This window comes from Natrix helvetica (genome assembly GCF_964273705.1).
Source record: "Natrix helvetica genome assembly, chromosome: 2".
Classification (NCBI taxonomy): Eukaryota; Metazoa; Chordata; class Lepidosauria; order Squamata; family Natricidae; genus Natrix; species Natrix helvetica.
The window spans coordinates 25,499,620-25,522,693 of NC_138552.1; the positions used below are offsets into that span (position 1 = coordinate 25,499,620).

The window sequence follows — 23,074 nt, forward strand, 5'->3', positions numbered from 1 at the left end:
GGCTCAGTGGCTAAGATGGTAGTTCGATGGTTCGAATCCCTAGCACCACGTAATGGAGTGAGCTCCCGTTACTTGTCCCAGCTTCTGCCAGCTTAGCAGTTTGACAGCATGTAAAAATGAAAGTAGAAAAATAGGGACCACCTTTGGTGGGAAGGGAACAGTGTTCTGTGCACCTTCGGGGTTTAGTCATGCCGGCCACGTGACCATGGAGACATCTTCAGACAGCGCTGGCTCTTCGGCTTTGAAACAGAGATGAGCACACCCCCTAGAGTCGGGAACGACTAGCACATATGTGTGAGGGGAACCTTTATCTTTATCTTTTCTTTAGAGTAGGGATCACCAAACTCTTCAGTTCATGAACTTTTTTCCCGAAGTTTCAGATTCTTCATTGGGCCCCAACCTTTATTATATGAAAATAATTGAATACATTGTACTTTTACAGTACTGCGAGTAACATAAACAACTGCCTCTTGGCTAGTCCCATCAACCCTTGGGTGTCAATACTGACCACTTTGGAGAATTCTGTTTTGGAGTCATGTTCCTTTCATCACTCCCTACAATTCTAGAGAGCAATACTAGAACTAGCACGCGGATTAATATCTCGACCGTTCAATATTTGGTGAAATCCAAGGTTGTTTGGAAAATATTACATATCAAATTTAGTGGCCTTTACTGTATGGGAATTGCTTCATGTTGCCTTTCCATTCCTCTTTATTCTAGTCATAACTCCCGATTTTTACCTTATGTTCTCAATTTTCCATTTGGAATGTGTTCCCAAACCTACTGGCATAGTTCATGATTAACTCCGGGTAACTTTGTGGAATGAAGAGCAACAAATAAACAAACAAAAAAACAACAGTTTAATTATGTCAACAAGTAGATAAATAAATAAAAGGGGTTTAATTCAGAGATCCCTTGTTTTTCTCTTCTTATGCTGAGATTTTGGTTGGGGAGAAAAATGTAGTAACTCGCATGTAAAAAGAAGCCAAACACAAAACAATAAGACGTTCACATGGGATGAGTAGTTTAGCATGGGTGCATTTTTACATGACTCTTTTGGGTAACCGGGACATCATGGCTCAGTGGCTAAGACGCTGAGCTTGTCAATCAGAAAGGTCAGCAGTTCAGCGGTTTGAATCCCTAGCACCGTGTAACGGTGTGAGTTCCCTGTTATTTGTCCCAGCTTCTGCCAACCTAGCAGTTCAGAAGCATGTAAAAATGCAAATTGAAAAATAAGGACCACCTTTGGTGGGAGGGAAGTAGAATTCCATGCACCTTCGGCATTTAGTCATGCTGGCCACAGGACCACAGAGACTCTTTCGACAGCGCTGGCTTTGAAACAGAGATGAGCACTGCCCCCTAGAGTCGGGAACAACTAGCAGATATGAGGGGAACCCTTACCTTTGGGTAACATTTATGTAATGTGGATACCTCTAAGTAAGAATTTGCCCTGAAGAAACACAACCAATGATGTTTTGAAAGCCAGAGAAACAAAGACCTTGGATTTGATCTAAGTTTTCTTACACTTGTCATAAATCCATGACATCTTTGGAAACTAGTTATAAGTGATCTCCAGTACAACTAAATCTGGATCCAATCCTTTTCCTTTTCTTCGTTGTAAACTTTCTTTCTTTCTCTCTCTCTTTAAACATGTTTGGCAGGTTAATTTTTCAGAAGGAGGCCCAGGTTCCAATTCCACTGGAAGTGAGGTAGCATCAATGTCCTCCCAACTCCCGGATACACCTAACAGCATGGTAGCCAGTCCAATTGAGGCATGAGGAACTTCCTTGCGCTGTTGTGGGCCTTGAAACCTTTCGCCCCCTGCTGGAGAGAGTGGGAAAGCTGTCACGTTTGGGGACTCAAGACAAAAATGTAGAAAAAGGAAGGAAGGAAGGAAAAATCAAAAAGTATTTAAGACAACTTTGTTCATGAACCTAAAGCAAAGAAAACTCGGTGAACTGTCTTGGGGAGTCTTGTTCAGTTTTTTTTTTGTTTGTTTGTTTTGCAATGATAAGGTAGCAACACTGTGAAGACAATCATGGGATCTAATAATACTCCGAGAACAAATGAAAACGTTGTTCACAGGATGATGATGATGACGACGACCGTATATCCACGCAAAAGAATCATAGGCGGATCAAGGAGAACCAGAAAAAGATGTTTTGAGAAACAGAGAGGATTTTTTATCCACGAGGATCTCCTATTTTTGCCCCAATTGGCATATTTCAGTGACTGCACATTCTGGAGGATTGAATAAATGAGTAAATAAATAAATAAATGGAAAAAAAAGAAAAGAAAAGAAAAGAAAGAAAGAAAGAAAGAAAGAGAAAGAAAGAAAAAGAAAGAAAGAAAAAGAAAGAAAGAAAAAGAAAGAATCAATCTATTATTAGTAACTGTCCTAACATGAACGGTGCTCTTTCTATACTGGCTTTTTCTTTGCCAAATTAAACTAATGTTTAAAAAGAAACCAGAAGGAGTCCTGGTAGGTTGCATATTCCAAGATTAAGAAGGGACCATCTGTAGCTTCTCCCCTCCCCCCTTACGACAGAATGAGCCATTATGAAGCTGTGGAGCTCGGTCTTTCTTTCTTTCTTTCTTTCTTTCTTTCTTTCTTTCTTTCTTTCTTTCTTTCTTTCTTTCTTTCTTTCTTTCTTTCTTTCTTTCTTTCTTTCTTTCTCTTCCCTTTTCTTTCCTTTCTTTTTTTCTTTCTTCTCTTTCTTTCTTTCTTCTCTTTCTTTCTTCCCTTCTCTCCTCTTCCTTCTTTCTTTCTTCCTTCCTTCCTTCCTTCCTTCCTTCCTTCCTTCCTTCCTTCCTTCCTTCTTTCCTTCCTTCTCTTTCTTTCCTCAGACTTATTCCAACTTTTGGGGTTTTCCCTAGCATGTACTGTAGCTTTTTCTTCTTTCCCCTTCCTTTTATTATTTTTTTTCACCTGCTTGGGGGGCGAATTTTTGGTGAGATGCTCTTTTCTCTCTCTCCAAGTGATTTCTTTTAAAAAGAATGTTTGTTTTATTTCTTAAAATCCAGTCAAAAACTTCCCTTGCAACAAGGTATACCTCTCTTTGGCTATTAAAAAAAAGTATGTTGGGGTATTGTTTCTGACTGTTCAATAACATTCCCCCTCCTTTTCCCCAAAGATGTGTATAGTTCTTCATTTTGTTATTTTTTAAAAATATTTTCTTCTTCTTCCTATTTTCTTTGCTGGAAATAAAGAACAGAGTTTTTTTTGCCTCTGTCTCTATTTTCTCTCTTTCTCTCTCTCTCTCCTCACCTCCTCCCTTTCTTAAACTTCGTTGTTTGTTTGCTCTTGCATTGCAAAATATATATATAAAGTAATTTATTATTTATTATCCAAAGACTTGCCACTTTTTTATTGTCCTGATTTGTGTTGATTGTTTTGTTTGATTTTTTTTAAAAGGGTGAGATTCATGAGAGATAGTTCTTCTCCACAATACCTGGTTAAAAAAAAATGCTAACATAATAAAGGTGGGACATCATTTATGCAGGAGAAACTATTGGTGGATCTCACCCAAAGAAAGTATGAAGGGTGGGGAGAGTTATTTTGTCACCCCTCTCTGTCTTTGAATGTTTATGTCAGGTTTGTGGGGCATTAAAAACTTCCTAATGGTTTGGGTTTTTTTGTTTTTGAGTTCTCTCTTCCTAAGAATTCTGTGAAATAAATGTGTCATATGTAGAATGATAACTTCAGGAAAGAAGTATTTCACTCTGTACATATTTGGTATAGAGAAACAATAAACTAATTAAGAATTACCAAAGTACCCTCATATATGTATATGTATATGTATATGTATATGTATATATATGTATATATATATTTTCCCAGTAAAGGTATGGCTAGCTGATGAGAGCTAAATAGCTTGAAATAGATCTATACTAGTCTCCCTTTATTTATTTATCAGCACAAATGCAACATATATATATGTATATGTATATGTATATGTATATGTATATGTATATGTATATGTATATGTGTATATATGTGTGTGTGTGTGTGTGTGTGTAAGTTACTATTCTATATTTATATAGGAATGCACTGGAGTTAGCTGCTAAATACTGAATACAAAATATTACATTCTAAGCTTGAAAGAAATTCTGTTTAATATTTTATGAAGTGCATCAAGAGCTAGGTTATAAATTTCTAGACCAGAATTTTTTTAAAAATACAAGAAGCTTCTCCTTTTCCCTTTAACAATTGTGGTCCTGGAAAAGTATTTCGGACTAAATACGGTTAGCTATTTTCCTGCCACCTTGTACCAATTTAGATCCATAGCAACAATTTCAAAAAAAGGGGACTATCCCGCAAACTACGTGAAGACTTAAAACTGAAAAGGAAAGCATTGAAGGGGACAAACTCATGTTTGTTTACAACTCAATAAATCCGGTTTGGTGCCGGGTCGGGTCGTGGGAAGTGGCCCTTTCTTCTCCCCCCAAGGAAAATGTGAACCTGAGAATGTACCTCCCTTCCCTCCACCTCCCCTACCCCAAACTGAAGGAAAATGTAGAGTTTTTAAAATATATTTGCATCTTAAGAAATATCGTGGACTATCGGTTCATTATTTTTTTTGTTTACGTGATTTCTCTGTCTGCCTGCCTCTCTTTCTCTCTACCCCACCCCCCAGAAAGGTCTGTGCGTGTGGGTGGGTGGAGGTGGCTTTTGTTCAGCAGCTAAACAATGAGTGTTATTTGTCACTGTCTGTTGTCAACAGAATTGGAAATGCTGCAGGGGGATTCTGGCTGGAGAGGACTCCGAAGATCCTTGTTTGTTTGTTGTTTTTTCGGCTTCCTCCCCCCCCTCTCTTTAGGTTGGAGCGGGGGGGGAGGAGTGGGACACAGGCTGAGCTCAGTGGTGAAAATTCAGCAGGCGATAAGCGGGGTGGGGGTGGGGGGGCAGAGTTTCTGGTCTCTGTGTGTGTTCCCCTTCGCGTCCGACCCCTGTTAAAATCGTGGTTTAGGTTGCAATCATGCACGCGCGCTCTGGGCATCCGTCAATCCTGTGGACCTTTCTAGATTTGCTTCTGGATAGAAGCTACGCTTGAAATTGCAGCCTGGGGGACTCAAAGTAGGGAGTACCTGAGTAGGGAGTAGGGAGTACCTGAGATTGCCCTGATTTTTTTTGGCTTAGTTCACAACCCTGGGTGTAAATCGTCTCTCCCCCCCCACCCCCACCCCCTCCGCTTGATTGAAAATCCTTTTCACTTCCCATCTTGCAAGAAGCGAAGGTGAATTTGGGACGCCGGCTGCACCCTCAGAGAGTAGGCGATTTCGGCATTTGGGCTGGCCGAGCCTCCCGAAGAAGTTGAGACGCGTATATGGCGGGAGCGGTCTGTTGGCTTGTTTCGGGTTTTGTTGGAATCGTTGCCGTTTCCTTTTGTTGTTGTTGTTTCCTGTATTGAGCGAACGCAGAAAATGAGCTTATTTCGGCCACCGGGTAAAACGCGTTGTGAGAACGCGGCTAAACAGGCAGCACCTACGTACGTACCCTACTGAGATTGGTCTGAGAGTAAGGATAGTGTCCCGTCTTTTGCTCTAACTCTCGGAACAGAAGGGGTTGTTTTTTTTTTTTTACAGCAACATTTTCCTACCAGGTGCTTTTCAGACGTGCGTGGTTTAAAATCTCAGCGGTCAAATGGGCTGAGAGCAATTGGACCGGTGGCCCAATATATCTGAAAATCTATCTGAAAAGCAACACGACGGGGAACCAGTTTGATAGTAACGAGCATCAGAAGGAAATTTGGAAAAAAAAAAGAGAGAAATTGGAAGAACCGATAGATCTTTAATTTTTTTAAAAAATATAATAAAAATAAAAAGATATATATTGCGTAGCTCAATGAACCTATGGGCTATGCCGCGCGGGGTTACCCAAAACGCACAGGTCATAGCAAAGGGCTCTGACAAAACGTGACCCACTGGAGAAGGAAATGGCAACCCACTCCGGTATCTTTGTCATAAAAACCCCATGGGCAGGGCAACTAACAGCACAAGCCACCGAACCGAGCTAAATTGGGAGTTGGGTTCTTCTCATACATGCCAGATTAAAACCAGCCGAGCGTGTTATGAGAATGCGGCCGCCGGGTTTTCAACTGGATTCGGTTAGGCGAATCGTGTGGACCCGACCACCAAGTTGAAAGTGTCTCGTCAAGCGTCGGCGCCCCCGCCTCCCTTTTACCTCGGAGATTCCCCACTTGTGCCTAGCTGCAATGGAAGAGCTTTGGACTCTCGCGGTGGGCTTTGTCAGCGGAAATTGTTTGCTTTTTGCAGATGTATCTTAGCTGTCCTTCCTCGGCCTTGCAGGTATCTCAGCTGCCTTTCTTCGGCCTGACATGACTCTTTGGAGAGCGTCCCAAAAGAACTGGCTTAGCTCGCCGGAGTGTTTGAAATTGGCATTTCCGAAGTATGTTCGGAATATTGCTGGTCAGTAGCCTCCGGATCGGCGGGGCGCTACAGATTTTGGAGGGGGGGGTCCGTCTATGTGCGAGCATTTATCTCAGCAGCGTAAGTGGAAACGGCCTAACCACCCCTGGGGGTGTTCAGAGCGCTTTTTCACACGGGGGAGCGTTGGGGCATAAGGAGCAAAAAAAAAAAACCAAAAAAAAAAAAAAAACCCACCAAACAAACCCGGGGAATAAAAGCCTTCGCGTTTGAAAAGCGCTTTTGGAAAAAAAAAAGGGAGAAGTTGGTGCTGTGTTCAACTTGATGGCGCGTGATGTACACAATGTTCTGCTTAGGGAGAGAGAGGGGTTGAACTCCGCTTCTGACCTGCGACTTTGCACGGTGAGAATTGCAGTCCGGTGGGTGCCCAGGCTGAAGGAAATCCTACGGAAGACTAGGGCTCTTATTCCATTTGAGACTCTTAAGGGGGTTTGCGTCTTACCAGCTCAGCACAGCTGGTTGAAGACAGCGAGATGTAGGTATGGTCTATCGAATTTTCCTCTAAATAGATGTGTTTTTTTTAATGATGATGAAGTCGTTCCTCAGTCCAGTCTCTCTGCCTTCTCGTTTCCATGGACTAGAAATCGTATGTGATTTGTGTTCACAAGTCGATTCTTTTCTGTGTAAAAAAAACAACAACACACACGTTCATTTTATTGCGTATAGCACTGATAGATACTTTCTAGATGGCCAATTACTCAGAGTTTTCAGACAGATGATTGCAACGGGGCTATCCAAATATTTTTTATTCATATTTTATACATACCGGCTCAGATAAGCAGGTTTCTTTCTTTGCTTCTTTACCTGCCAGCTTGATTGACAGCGTGGCTCCGGACCCCGAGCTTTTGAAGGCTGCAGTTCTATTGGCGCATCCTAGGGCCACTTTCCTGCGAGTCTTATTGACCCGTATAAAACTCCTTTTTAGGCAGGGGCGCAAGAACCGCGCGTTCGCCTTCGATTTCTCTCTCCTCCTGAGTAAACCTGGCAAATGGCATTCACGTGAGAAAGTTGAGCTGAGCTGCAAACTAAGGATTTGGTCCTCTCGAGTCAGCCCCCTAAACTTCCAACGGAGGGCTATTCTTAGCATCGCAGTAGAGCAGAGCAAATGACTTCCTTTTGAGAGGATCTTGTGCCTTCCATAGAGATCTACTTGAACGATCGGCTATGCAGCGTTTCATCGGTGGGGATGGCCGGGTTGGGATCGGAGGGGCTTGAGCAGATCTAACAGAGTGATGGTTGTAAAGGGAGAATTGATAAACGGATGTAAACGTTGGAGTGCAAATGGTGATAACTTGGCTGCCCGGAGGTCTTGGCTTGAAGTAGGGATGCTTCGGAGAGCTAACACAATATTTCTTAGACAGTCAAAAACAAAACTTAGCAAGAGCTCAATGCATAACACATCTGTTGTTCTGGAGGGGAGAAGAGTTTTGTACATATATGTCTGGATTCACACAGGTGAACTCCAAACACAGATATTTACATATAGACATGCATGCGCTGTTATGCCAGAAAGTAATGCCAACAACTTGAGATAATTGAGTAACTGGTTAAGCTTGTAGCAGGATCATAACCTTTCAAGTGGAAAACACCCAGATTTTAATTATTTGGGGTTTGGTTTTATATGGGAGAAATGATGGTTTTCCCTTGGAAATCAAACAGGGCTATCTAGCAAAATGTATAATTCACCTTAGTTGTTTTTAACTATTTTCTCTGGCATTGAACCAACCACCTTGTTCTAACATCTCAAAGTTGTAACCTGTCCAATTTGATCATTTCTCCAGAGATTATTTGTCCTAATTGTTCCAGCTCCACCAATTTCTGGAGCTGGGATTGACCTCTTTGTCTTGGATATTATTGACTGTAGACTTCACCTGTAAGGGAGGAGATATGCCCTCTAGGTGTAAAAGGGACTGTGACTCATTGCATTTAGAAAAGGTGCTTACCCAGGTCAAATAGAGCTTGGAAAACTTAACTGGCTTTAATCATGGTTAAGGCTTTCCTGTATACTTAGTCCGTAGATACCTGAGGCCAGTTGATTAGTTTACGATTCAAGATATTGTGCAGCTCAATGACTTAATCCAAAGATCATAAAAGTGTCTTGTGTGAACCTTGAACATTTTCCTGGCAGACTTCTGAATATGGAACGTGCAGGGGGTTCTCTCAAAGAAAAAAAGAAATGCCTCAAGCATCCTTCTAGCACAGCTCTGAAACAAACCTACAAGAAAGATTTTCTTGCAGGTAAAGCACCAAGCAAACTATTATCTCATGAGCATCCCAACGAACCACCATGTTCCCAGAGAATCTATCTGACACGGGGGACCTTTGGCTGCCTGCTGTGACCTTCCAGAACTCCAGGTTCTTTTGAGTGACTTAGTTCTGCAGCAAGTAGCTCCAAGCTAGGTTGCTGTACTAATGTCATTGTGCCCCTGGGCTTTTGCTTCAGTGTTGGGTTCTGTTGCAATAAATATTGCATGGCCTTTTGATTCTCCCATTCCTCCCTGGCCCAACAGTGTGGCTTCCTTTAAAAACGAAGCAGTAAAAACTTGGGTTTTTCAAGAGGTTCCCCCCCCCCTTGTGTGTGTGTAGGATTGATTTTGAATGGGTGTGATGCTAGCTAATGCTTTTTATTTAGACATGTGATCAACCTCTTAGGCCTGGTGCTAGATGTCTGCTCTGTAAGGTGAAGCACATTTTGATCTGGTGGACCAGGGAGGGCCACTTTTTCTGTCTGTTCTTCTTTTGTTGATTTATTGGAGGGATTGCTTTCCCCTTTTCTTGTTTAGGTAGTTGCTAAATGTTGAGGATTTGATGAAGGAATATTATTCTACCTTCCAGAGAAGGAGCATTAGATTACCTGATTGGGAAATTGAGTTGGAAGATCAGGGGTTGTGTCAGATTAACTCTTGGAATCTCTTAAGTACATACCTGATATGGGGGGGGGGGTTAGTCCTGCTTAATAATTCAATGAAATATCATTTGGAATTCCCTAGCTTATAGGACAGATGAAGAAATTGAAAACTCATCTGGGAGAAAGCAACAGCAAGGCGGGGGTTTCCAAATTATAGCTACCAAAACTACATTTAGCTTGACTTCACTCTGAAAACATTCTTATTTTGTTATTATCACTATATTGTCCTGAAATGCTAGGGTGGGAGAATAAACAGCAAGGGACCTTCCCCTTTGTTTTTATATGGCGCTTTTTTTTGGTGGGAGGCTTTGATCCCTTATTGCTTTTTAGCTAAATAGAGTGGGTTTTCTATCTTCAAAAATAATTCTGCTGAATTCTAGGGAAGTTGTTGTAGAAAAGTAACTCTAGAACAACAATGTGATGAAATAATGAAGAGTATTCAGAATACACAGATGGTTGTGAGATAATCCAAAAATGATAATATGAAAAATTCAAGGGAAAAGGCAAAAATGAAAAGTGAAGGGAGCCCCCCCCCCCAAATGGCTTTGGTTAAGGTAACCTTCTAAAGCTGGACCACTTTACATGCGTTGTTGGACAGCAACTATATTCATTTCAGTTTCAGGTGAGTGTATTGGATTCATCAGCTGCTGTTTCGCTGTAGTGAAATTTTTTCCTAGAAAAAATTTCGTTTCAAGCATTTCAGCCACCAAATATCAATGTCATCTAAAAATATGGCTTCAGTGCTGATATTAGTTATCTAAAGCTGCAGTGCTGTGTTCACCTATGTGGAAGTAAATCCCCCAGAAAGTACTTAAATTCAATGTAGAGATGAATTTAATGTATATGTAAATATAAAGAGAGTAGAAACCAAAGCTACTAATCCCTCTCTGTTCTTGACAATGTTTCATTGGGTGCCACAGCATTTGCTCCCAAAGAAGTGTGCTTAGAGCATTAGTCATGCTTGATAATTACTGTAACTCTAAGGAAACTTCTTCAGACATGGTGTCCTCTGAATCAGGTCAAACGCTATTAACTTAGCTATTAGCTATTAACAAGCATCTTGAAAAATAGCAACAAGATTCATAGTATCTAAGACCATCCTAAGCAGAGCAAGGGATAGCAAAACAGTCCCAGGGAGACAATAGCAATAACACTTAGACTTATATACAGGTTCGCAGTACTTTACAGCTCACTCTAAGCAGTTTTTAGAGAGTCAGCATATTGCCCCCAATTATCTGGGTCCTCATTTTACAGACCTCAGAAGAATGGAAGGCTGAGTCAACCTTGAGCCTGGTGAGATTCGAACCGCAAAATTGCAGGCAGCTGGCTGGCAGCAGAAGTAGCCTGCAGTGCTCCATTCTATCCATTCAGAATTGTGGTTTCTTGAAGATGTATTTCTCCTTCAAAATAAAGTAGTGGGGTTAGAAATTTGAGGATTTGCCACTGCAATCCAGAACATCTTTGGCGTGGGGTGTGGTGAGGTTGTGGGGCATGAAAGATAACTTCCTTCCTTCCTTCCTTCCTTCCTTCCTTCCTTCCTTCCTTCCTTCCTTCCTTCCTTCCTAGCAGCATGTCTACTTCTGGAGGAACATGGTTGGGGTTAGCTCAATATCAGGATGCTTTGTGCGTTGGGTGACTTATTCCTCATTATAGTTCCTGTCATGGTGAGCTGGGATGTGGGGAAGGGAAAGGATGGAGAAATCTGGGTTAGATGGACCAAGTAGGCTGACACTACACAATCCAATAAGATCCGTAAGCAAGGAGCAGAGGTTGGAGACAGATCTCCTGCTGAGCCCTCCAATTTGATTTTTATTGCAGCAGGCTTTCTTTTTATCTCGATTTGAAGGACCTCCGTTTTACCGTTCTAACTTCAGCCTGCTTTAATTGTAGGCGAACTGTTTGCTTTGTTGTTTTTCTTAATGTGTCTCGATCGTGGCATACATTGGATAAATAATCCAAGTTTAATTTAAACGAGCAGGGGGCTCTCACGAACGCCAAGTACTCCATAGATGGAGAATTTCTATACTATAGCGACGGATTTCAGCCTTGGATGTCTGCAAGATATTGGACCCCCTTACCATGCAGTTTTATTTTACTTTATCTTAATTGTAATTAATTTTATTTTTTTCCTTCCGAAAAACTTCAGAGACCTAAGTGAAGAGGTTGTTTCTGTTTTCATTTCAAGGCGTGGGATTTTCACAGGTCTGTAGTTCCATTAAAATCAATATGACAACATTTTGGCCGGATAGTTATCCAAACTGCAGCGCGGCAGCTCCCAAACTCTGCTAGGTTGTGCGCAGATTTTTCCTCGGCCCTTTTTTTTTCAAAAAGGATCAAAAGCCAAAAAAAAGGGCATTTAAACCCGTAATCTATTGATGTCTGAGACTCATGCCTAACAATCTGTATCTGTTTTACATAAACAAGGAAGAACTATTTTTCAGACTTGAAGAAAGAAGTTTGAAGAAAAGTCCAACGCAAGGAAGAGAGATCGATCCACAGCCTCGTCTGGTCGCCTTGCTTTCCGGGCGGGGAGGTGTGGGATTTATCATCACCCCCGCCTAATCAAAATAGAAATTGGGGGAGGGAGGGAGTCTTTCCAAGAGACCAGGCCAATTGCTCGGGTGGGAGGGGCTGGAGGCGAGGCTGGACGGCGAGGCATGAATGCGGGGCGCTGGGAGAGGAGATCCGCTTCAGCGCGGCTTGTTTTCCTTCGCGTCGTTATCTTGATAACAGAGCTTGAGCGACTGAAAAGGAGTCCAGGCGCCACAAACGCCGCCCCGGGCCTCAGCAGCGTCGCGGGTAAAGTGGGGCGAAGGAAGATCTCTCGCTTCAACCAGCGGCGGGGGAAACTAGGGAGGTGGGTGAGACGGACGAGGGGAGGCGGACGAGGGGATCGGTAGGAGGTCTTCCGGCCCCTTCTATCCGGGTCCGAGCGCTGGCGCAGGGCTCTACCCCGCGGTGACCCTGGCGTTAAACGCGAAAAAAGTCCTTCCAAAAATAGCCGGCCCTCCGCTGAGTCTGTTCTCCCTAAGGCGGGGATGTCCAAAGTTGGGAACTTTTAAGACTCGTGGACCTCAACTCCCAGAATTCCCCATGCTGGCTGGGGAATTCTGGAGTTGAAGTCCACAAGTCTTAAGGTTCCCAACTTTGGACACCCCTGCCCTAAGGAGATTCCCAAAAGACGCTCTGCTGGATTCCGATTCAGCCGTTACCCGTCGAGATCCAGGACTTCAATTCCCACCGTCCCCGGCTACCACCTCGCATCCGAATAGGAACATTTCTGCCGACCGTCTTTGGGTTTAGTTTTAGCCTGGGGCGTGTAAGGTGGCAATCCGACGCCCGCATAGGGAAAAGGACGCCAGATTCACACTGTTTCTCTTCGGTGTGGTCGTGTGAATCCAGTTGTAGCTGAGAAATCGCGGTTTCTTGTATTGTAGAAACGCAGGCAACCGTTTAACATTCCAGTAAAACAAATGGCGGCTTAGTAATTGTGTGTTCTTGAAATCACGAGGTTCACAGTGGATTTCTGCTTAGATTTGATCTTTAATTCTTCTCCCCCCCCCTTTTTTTTTAGTGGAGGTGAGGTTTATTTCTCGGCCCAGTTTATCTTCAACGACGTGAAAACAACCTGAAGGAATTCAAGCAGGGCGCGTCTTTACCATCCCCACGGATAAAAAGTTTAAATGCTTGTCTTCTCTCAGCGGGACTGTTCAAATGGGCTCATTCCCTCAGCATCTTTATTAGAATTCTATCAGAAACAGCATTGGCTCCGTGGTTTCAAAACGGGGGGGGGGGCATAGTTGAAAAAAGCTTTATTTAGAAGCTAACGTAAAAGGGGGCTTGCGAGGTGTTTGAGTTTAGCCGCTCTTAAAATTCTCTTAACTTGTTCCGCTTTACTAATCCAGTCATAAATTGCGCCGTTTGTCCCGAAACGTTTTCAACCCATCTGGATTAGTCACCGTCATCCCGGCTTGGCGTTTTGATACTTATATAGGTCTCCTAAACGTCTCCCCCCACCGTCAAGAAAGGTTCTTCTCCGCCTTCTCTTTCCCAGCCCTTTCTTTCCAGGCACTCCTGGTCTCGTCTGAACAGGAGAAGCCGCGCGCTCTCCGCGCTCTGCTCTGAGCGGGTCGGCTGCTTCGCAGTAGAAGTGCCTGGCCTGGGGCGAGGTGGCAGGAAGGAAACTCTGTGTGTGTGTGTGTGTGTGTGTGTGTGTGTGTGTGTGTGTGTGTGTGTGTGTGTGTGTGTGAGAGAGAGAGAGAGAGAGAGAGAGAGAGAGAGAGAGAGAGAGAGAGAGAGAGAGAGAGACACCACACACAGAGACACACAGAGAGGGATAGAGATAGACAGAGACACACAAACACACACACAGAGGGAGAGACAGAGACACACACAGAGGCACAGGCACAGGCACACACAGAGAAAGACACAGAGAGACACACACCACACAGAGACAGACAGACAGACAGACAGACAGACACACACAGAGAGAGAGAGAGAGACCCTGGCGGGGGTGGGTGGTGCAGAAGCTGGCATTTCTAGACCCGGCGCGATCGCCCTCTCCCAAGTCCGCAGACGCCGGAGCAACTGGGGGAGGGGCTCGCTCAGGTTGGTCGATCTCTCCAGGCTAATCCAAACAGCTCCGGTTTGACTGGTGTGAGGTCCAAAGTCTAGACAGGGCCGGTGACTCGGCGGCTCCTTATCTCGCCTTGGGATCGGCTCTTCGAGAGACTGCCCCCCTCCCCGCCCTCCCCCGGGTCCCTTGGCGGCTCTCGGACCTGCCAGGCCGGGAGCCGCCACACCTCGCAGACAGGGACGACAACAAACGCACCACCTGGACTCTTGTGAAGGCCTGGCTTTGCTGCTTTAAGGGACGGGGGGGGGGGGATCAGATCGCCTCCCTTGCAAATACCTTTTTATTGATCCTTCTCGGGGGAGGTGGGGGGAGCGGCGGAACTAAATCCCGAGTGCCCACAGTAGGTTTCATTCGCGGCCCGAATTAATTCCTGCGCTTTGAATAATCAAGTTATCCAACGGCTGGGATCGCGCCTCCCGCAAAAAAAGCAAAACTGAATCTGATCGCACCTTTCTTGATTAGAAAAGCTTACTAAAGGCCAATTGCTCCCAAAAGTCGATTTCTTTTTCTAAAATCTATTCATCCGAAAAGGTCTTAACAGATTCATTCAGATATAGATAGATAGATAGATAGATAGATAGATAGATAGATAGATAGATAGATGATAGATAAATCTATACTAGTCTACCTTTATTTATTTATCAGCACAAATACAACACACACATATATATAGGCACAAATGTGCCTATGCTCACATGCAAAGCACAAAAAGAATTTAGGGAAGTGCCAACCAAGTTTAGATTGTATAAAGGGAACCGCTTTATCTTTAATCAACCTGGTTAGGAGAATTGTGGGGAAGGATGGCTGCTCTAGTTTGTGGTGCCTTGTGCCTTGGGAATAGAAAACTAAATAAGTCATAAATAAATCTTGGCTCAGTTAGGAAGAAAGGAGCCCTTTTGCTGCTTAGATGAGTTCTAAGTTGTGTCATTCATTTGTCATCAAGACTTATCAGTCAAAAGTAGAGAGTTCCCAAATCAAACAACTTGACTGAACTCCATAGAACATAGTTCTGAGAAGACTCAAGAGAATAAACAGAATAAACTTATGACCACAATTGAGTCCAAAAAGTTATGTTGTTAAGTGAAACATTCATTAAGTGAATTTGTCCCATTTTACAATTTTTCTTGCCACATTTGTTAAGCAAATTACTGTATATTACTTAAATTAGTAACACTGTTGTTAAGTGAATCTGGGTTTGCTTGTCAGAATGTAGCAAAATGACTCCCGAAGACTGCAACCGTCATAAATGTGAGTCAGTTGTCAAGGGTCTGAATGTAAATCACATGACCATGGGGATGCTGCAATGGTCGTAAGTGTGGAAAATGATCATAAATCACTATTCTCAGTGCCATTGTAACTGTGAATGGTCACTAAGTGAATGGCTGTAAGTCGAGGACTGCCTGTAATGCTTTCATTGCAAGTGTTGGCTTCCATAAAAAACATTTCTATTAAGGGGCATGTGTTAGTTCCCTGCAATATGGAAGGGAAGAAGACAATTTGAAGTGCATTGCATCTTCCATTTCTCATCTCACCTATTCCTCAGATTCAATAGCTGAAAATTCCCCTGCCCCCCAATGTGGAACACAGACCCCCTCCCCCCCCCCCGATCAATTTCTGGCTCTCTCTCCCTCCTTCCCCATCTGCTGGGAAGAAAGAAATTTTAGGTCCTCCCTTTGCGTCATCTAAATGGCAATCGAACCAATTCAATTAAGAGGAGAGGAGATATGTCTGGTTAAGACAAGAGATCTTTGGTAACTGGAAATTGCATTTCTTTGGATGGACTTCTTCATCCTGGAGGAGATTGCAGACTGCTGAGTGAGCCGGATCAATAGCAATATATTTGGCTTGTCTTTTTGTTTTGCTTTGGATCCCATCCCCCACCCCTCTTCAAATAGTAACAGCACAATCTTTGGGCAAAAACAGAGAACACTTGGAGAATTAAGTCACTGGCAAGCCTTGCAGAGCAACATCTTGGCTACTCCAGCTGTGAATTTTGGAAGCTGTAGTCCCATAACATTTGGGTGGGTGCCAGGTTGGAGAAGGTTGAGTTAGATAAAAGATGCCTTGAACCCCAAAGATACTCATGTGTCCTTAAAATGTAAAACTAGTAATCACCATGTAATCTTCGGAAATCAAACTCTATTTTTGAAGAAGATTTTGTTTACATTTACTTTGGACCATTAGTACTAAGCACTAGCACTTAAATTTATATACTGCTTCAAAGTGCTTTGCAGCTCTCTCTAAGCAGTTTATGGAGTCCGCATATTGCCCCCCCCCCCAACAATCTGGGTCCTCTATTTGTCCACCTCAGAAGGATGGAAGGCTGAATCAGTGTTGAGCCTGGTGAGATTTGAACTGCCAAACAGCTGGCAATAAACAGAAGTAGCCTGCAGTACTGCACTCTAACCACTGTGCCACAGAGACTCAGTTTTCTGAAAGTATTGTTAGAGTTTCTATCACTGGGAGATTTCAGCCCAGGCTTTTTGTCAGAAGATGGGAGTGTAGAACAGAAGAGGTGGAAGAGATGTTGGAAATCATCTTGTCCAATCCCTATTCTGCTTCATACATGGAACGGCATATGATCCATGGAAATATATGTGAAGGAGAGAACAAGAAGGATGACTGGTGGGGACGTAATGTTGCGGAAAGAAATAGAATATCCAGAAGAAGTCACTTAGCTCTGTATTAATTTCTAGCAGCACAAAAAAAATAACTTCCAATTGTTCTCAATGCTTTCATTTCCTTTTTCTACTTTGCAGGTACAGAAACACCAAATCCTGTTAAGGAGAGAGAAGGGGGCAGGCAGGGAAGGGGGGGAGGGAGGGAGATAGAGAAAGAAACAGGGAGAGATGGAGGGATGGAGGGATGGAGGGAGAGAGAGGTGGGGAGAGGGGGAGCGGGAGGGAGAGAGAGAGAGATCACTTATCTGTTTAGAACCATCCTTTTTCTTGTTGAGAAGAGCTTTTAAAGCACATGTACCAGTGGTGGGATATGACCGGTATGCCCCGGTATGGGTGTACCGATGCCTGCTGGGAGCACCAGGTACCGTTCCAGTATGGTGCTCCGTTGGGCCTACCTACTCGCCTTCTCTCCTTACAGCTATTTGAGCCGATCAGGGCTTTTGCGCAAGCTCACGGAACATACAGTGCCTGTGCGACACTCCACCGAGCAGCTGGAGCATCACGGGCAGTAAGTACACATGTGAGCGCTGCGTGTGTATTACGTGAATTCATGTGGTGCACCCCAGGCCCCGTTGCAGGGTACCTGTTGCAACGGGATCCAGAACCCACCACTGACATGTTCCTAAATTCTTGAAAATGTATATGCCAGGTGTGCAAATGAGGAATTTACACAAATGCTTCATTTCAACTGTCCCACATCGATCACTGACTATTACACTTCCTGTGACTTCCTGTGGCGCCAATATAGGATAAAACAAACAATAAAATGACAGAGTTTTGGCAGCATGACTATTATTATGAGATAAACCCAAGAGCAAAACACAGCATACAGCACACAAAGCCTTTAGACAATTAATAGTGGTTTATATACAGATATATGCAGACATATACATGGAGATAAATCCCTTATCACTCAGCTAGGGACACAAGGAGAAAAATGAGGTACAGGACAAGAGAGAGAGAGAGAAACGCCCTCTAATGGCCTCCTATATATAGACATCTCTTAAAAAGGTAAATGACTTGTGTGGACCCCATCAGAGTCTTAAAGAGGCTATATCTATATTGCTGAATCATTCTCATTGCCTCAGTTTACAACCTTACATCAACTGGCAGCTATTAAATCCTCATTACCTGACATAAAATTAAACTGATTTTCATCCATCATAATTCTCTAACTCTTTGATTTACTCTTCTGAAATTGTGCAGTTTCTTAATGGAGGTCATTGTAGGTTGAATGTCATGCATAAGAAAATTCATCATGAGACAAATGTAACTTAAAAAAAATAATCTAAAGGATGAATGTGAACAATTCACGTGGAGTTGATCTCTTCAGAAAAAGTCTCAGCAAATTTTAATCAAGTTTGCTGAGAAATATGTGAGCCAAGGTAGGCAGATACACATAAAATGGGGAGAAATCCACAATATGTTAAAAGTGTTTAGTATATGCAGGTGTACATATGCGCGTACACACTATTTTAATTTTGCAGGCTTGGTGTTCTTAAGCAAAAGGGATGTCTGAAATTTAATACAATTTTGTCAAATAGAAAAAAAATACGCCTTTTTCTTGACCTCCAAATTATTCTCAGTAGGGGAAATAAATGGCTTAAATTTGCAAGTTCATCTAAGAAGAATCTGACTGATTTTTCATTTGCCAAATCATGATTTGAACCAAATCAAATTTTCTACATGCATATACCCTAACCCCACCTCCCCTGACAAAACTGCACTCCTGCTACTGAAGTTATAGATGAGCAGCCCTTTCTAGAAGTGGGTTCATACAACAACTTTCCCCAAAAGGGGGAAAAGAAAATAAATAAATAAAGGTGATCCAAAGATGGTAAAATGAACCATTTTGAAGCTCACTAGCTCAATTTCTTCTCTTTCCCCCCAACCTATCTCAAAGTGTTGGTGTGGGGAAAAAGTGAAAGGACATTTCCATGTAAGCTGCCCTAAGTGCCAAGATAATAGATGGGTTATCAATATAATAAACAGATATAACAAAGTATTTCATAGTGTGCTTGTCTTTATCTATCTACCAATCCATCCATCCATCCATCCATCCATCCATCCATCGTCTATCTATCTATCTATCTATCTATCTATCTATCTATCTATCTATCTATCATCTATCATCTATCCATCCATCCATCCATCCATCTATCTATCTATAGTGCTTTTATTATTTTTATAAATAACTCAAGGTGGCAAGCATACCTAATATTCCTTCCTCCTGCTATTTGCCTCACAATAACCACCCTGTGAGATGAAAGAGAATGACCAGCCCAAGGTTCACCCACCTGACTTTTGCAGCTTTTATATCAGGTGTTGACCTCCAAGGATTGTGCAAGATCAGGAGTGTCAAAATCAAGGCCCATGGGGTCTTAGATCTAGCCTGCTGGGCTACCCTGGAAACAGCGAAGGACTGTCCCACGGTGCGTCTATCAGTGAAAACAGAGCTTGGGGAAGCAGGAGGCTGTCGCAGCTGAAAATGGAGCCTAGCCAGACCATGTGTGGACTTCTGAGCTCTGTTTGGGCTGCAGGAGGCTGTCATGGCCAAAACGGAGCCTCAACAAGTGATGTCAAGCTGGCTATGCCCACCCAGTCCCTCCCAAAGGTAAAATACAACCCTGATGTGGCCCTCAATGAAATCAAGTTTGACATCCCTGTCTTAAAAAGTACTTTTCTTGAAAAAATCCAGAGTATCTGTCTGGGTTGGAAGTTTTCTTACTTTTCACTGATGCTGCTGAACTAATTTAAAAGTAAAGAATCAAGTTTTGGGTATGATAACTACCTAGAAGGTAAACTGTGACTGGGATAGCAATTGTTCATTCACAGACATGCAAATCATGGTTTCCCAAATTTAATTCACCTTTTCTTCAAGCCCATTTAATTGATGAAGATGATAATGTGCTAAAACTAGATGTTCAACCCCCATGTGCAGCCCACAGGTTTGTTATTATCCCTGACAAGCTCATGCCAGCATCTGTAGAAACCTCAATTGGTGAGGTTGTTCTAGCAGATAGATCCGTTAAAGACTGATTCATGGAGTTGACATCTATAGGGCTCAAGGTCATAATGTACTCATGCTGAGGCATGCTGCTTGTCTCTGGATGGATTGCCCCCAAAATAGCTGTCACCGCTCTCTGGAAGGGAATCTTTGTTATTGGCAATGGATGTAAAGTAGCTTTAGTCTTATCATAGCAATTCCCCAAGTCCCAGAGTTTCATATAGGCAGTTAACATATTTCCCATATCCTTAGTAGAAGTTTAGGATGGGTCTCTGGTTTTATTCACTCCCATATGTCAACTTGGGTGGCCATGAGCCAGGCTTAGCAGGCTCAGGTGAAACTGGATAAATGGATTTCCTTTTTTTAAATTATTATCGGTTTGCTGGTGCGTGCATGTGAGACGCTTCTGTGCATGCACAGAAGAGTCCAGGCGGGTGGGCGGAGCCTCCTGCCGCCGTCACTACCAGTTCGCGCGATCCGGGTAGAAGTGGCAGAAACCCTCCTCTGCTACAAACTGCCCCATATTTCTTCCTCTGCCCACCAGGAGAGATTCTCTGAATCTGAATCCATCTTTAACTATCTATCATGACTCTTGTTCTCTTTAGTGGGATGATTCAGTCTCCACTAATTCCCAGATTATGGTTAGGCTTGTGTCACATTGTTCTGATTTAGGCTTCCCCAAAAAGCACGAGGCAGACAAAACCCCTTTTATTAAATAACTGTGAACTCCTCTTCTTCGTATTCAGCAAGACCTGGCAAACAGTCTTTCAAAGATGAATTTATGACTACAGACCTTATCTATCTTGGAAAGTTGCCATGTAAATATTTTCCAAATGAGGTGCTGTGCAAGGAGAGGCACACAGTATCTGAGATTCATGGACAGATCTTCACACTCCTGAAATGAATCTAACCACCAAATGAACAAATTATTTCTTGCAAAAGCCCACTCCCCTTTCGTTCCTCTTTTATTTCCTATAGGAGGGGCCAATCACCTTCCACCTGTGACTTTACTCCCAAGTCTAACAGTGGTGGGTTCCAGATCCTGCTGCAACAAGTATGCTGCAACGGGGCTGGGTGTCCACCACATGCACGCGCAGTGTGCGCATGTGTACCCACTACCCATGACACTCCAGCTGCTCTGCGCATCGTGCAAGCACCGTACACTCTGCACACGTGCGCAAATGCCCCGGTCAGCTCAAATAGAGGTAAAGAGAGTGGGCGGGCAGTTGGGCCCTCCGGAGCACCGTACTAGAATGGTACCTGGTGCTCCCAGCAGGCACCGGTATGCCTATACCAGGCATACTGGTCGTAACCCACTACTGAACTCTACCCTGATTTCTGAGTTGTTCTTTTCTTCTGGCAGCTCTGCGCATGCACACACTGGGAACAGGCTGTAGCTGTTCCTCTGCCTTACTGCTGTCTAGCTCTGTAGCAGTGACGTGAAGTCAGGGGAGGCAGGGGAGGCAGAGCCTTACCGCTCTCATCATGAAAATATAAAAAAATTACTCCGGGAAGCTGTGAAAGTGGCTGGGAGAGGCGCGTGGCTTGGTTTAGCTTCCCTGGACATCTCAGCAGCAGCCCCAAGTGTGCCGATCTCACCATTTTTTGCATTGGGCGAGCCCGGGATCCTTGCAAGGGGAATGGGACCACGTGTGCAGGCGGCTCCTCAATGCCAGCCTCAGATCAGCGCAGCCGAGGTCCCCTTCATGTTGTCTTAGGAAGAAGGGGAATGGGACCACGTGTGCAGGGGAAGGAGATCGGGGGCTGTGCTAATCTGAGGCTGTGCGCTGCTGAGGAGCCGCCTGCACACGTGGTCCCATTCCCCTTGCAAGGATCCCGGGCTCGCCCGATGCAAAAAATGCCTAGGTAACATCATCAGTGCTAGAAGGGGGGGGGGAGGAGAAAGGAGAAGTTTCTCTTCTCAGAAATGTCTTCTCAGTGGAGCTGCGGCAGCCTGTCTGTCCTTTTCTGACATTTCTGGGAAGAGAAACTTCTCCGTTTGGGCTGCGCCCGTACGATCGGAGCAACCACGCGGTTTGATGATGTCACCAGCCTCACCAGTCATAAACCTCACCGCACGTCACTGCTCCGTAGGCACCTGATCATTGCCAGACAGCCTCGGCCTCATCTCTGCCTCCAATGCAGAGCCCTCGTCCCCAGCCTCCAGGACTGGCCCATGCTCCTCCCCAACCTCCTCACTGTTTGATTCTGCTGCCAGCTCGGCTGGCGGGCCACTATACACATTTCTGTACCTCATAGTAGGCATCCAACTCAGAAATATTAACTTATCTCTCAAGCTTCTCACTCTCAGAGGAGTCCTAATATGATTTTCATCCATTTTATCTAAACTCAAGAAAAGTTGTCACTGGGACTACTTCTCTCTGAGTGCCATCTTGGTTTTGGGGGCTATCCTTTTCTCTTCTAAATATACGGTCAATCAACCTTTCAAGCAGTATAGTTTTAATTCTGGCTTTGCTGTGCACTCACCCAAGTCCTCCTGTGCTCTGCATCTCACTTGTCAGCTTACAAGTCTTAGGCAACCATCGCTTGACCTTGTTGGTGTTTTCCCTGGGTTAACATCCCACCTTCTCATTTCTCCTCAGCAGGATTGTCATTTTGTATAACTTTGCTTCTGATTGTACCTTCTCTCCTCCATAGCTGTACCATATCTGCCTGTTTGAAACATATGACAGAAAGAAGAAAAGGAAGGAAATAATTTTTAGGTTTAAAATGGAATGTTTAGTGGAAAGAGACACTCCAAAACAAAACTTCTCCCCAACAAATGAACAGTTGATTCAAGGAACTGAAGAATTCACAAAATATTTGGTGCTAGTTAAACAAAAAGTAATTGCTAGTGTTCTGTCTCTCTGCTGGCCATATGTAAAGGAACACGCTACATATAAGAGCACACCTGTCTGGGAATGTCATGTAATGGAGCCTCAGCCTCCCTAAGGGGTTCTTTACATCTTCTTGCACGTTCTCATGTTCTTAGGGAAAACCTGTTTCTTATGTCACCTCCTTTCACATCATTCCGCAGGAAATCAATCTATGCTTTGCTTATCAAGAGGGGAAAAATGAAGGTGGGGAACCCTGTCTTGGCTTCCCTCCATACTTCTCTGTAGCTTAGTGGGGTACCTAGTAAATTGGAATAAGTGTACTGATTTAAGAGGAACACACAGGTGGATTAAGGCAAAAGGGAGTTGAAGACAATGGGAAAAGTGTGTGAATGTGAGAGAGATAAAAATATAATAATGACCTGCAAACTTTAACTCCTTGACAGCTCTTCCATGTAGAAATTTATATCTGCACACACACATTTTGTATAATACAATAGAATTCAGGATAGAAAAGCCGAGATCAGCTCATAATGTAAACAGACACAACTTTTCATCACA

The 23,074-nt window shown here is 43.6% G+C and overlaps 1 protein-coding gene across 5 annotated transcripts in view; it reads left to right on the forward strand.

The window, feature by feature from the left end:
* ISL1 (ISL LIM homeobox 1) overlaps positions 1–23,074 on the forward strand; it is a 103,899-nt gene that overhangs the window by 28,136 nt on the left and 52,689 nt on the right. For 2 of the 5 annotated variants that reach the window (XM_081944283.1, XM_081944284.1), the window contains exon 6: positions 1,662–3,773. The exons of the other annotated variants lie outside the window; for them this stretch is intronic. In XM_081944283.1, coding sequence (XP_081800409.1) covers positions 1,662–1,778 — 117 coding nt within the window. In that variant the 3' untranslated portion in view covers positions 1,779–3,773. Of the gene's footprint in view, positions 1–1,661; positions 3,774–23,074 lie in introns of those variants that run through there. 5 annotated transcript variants of the gene reach the window in all.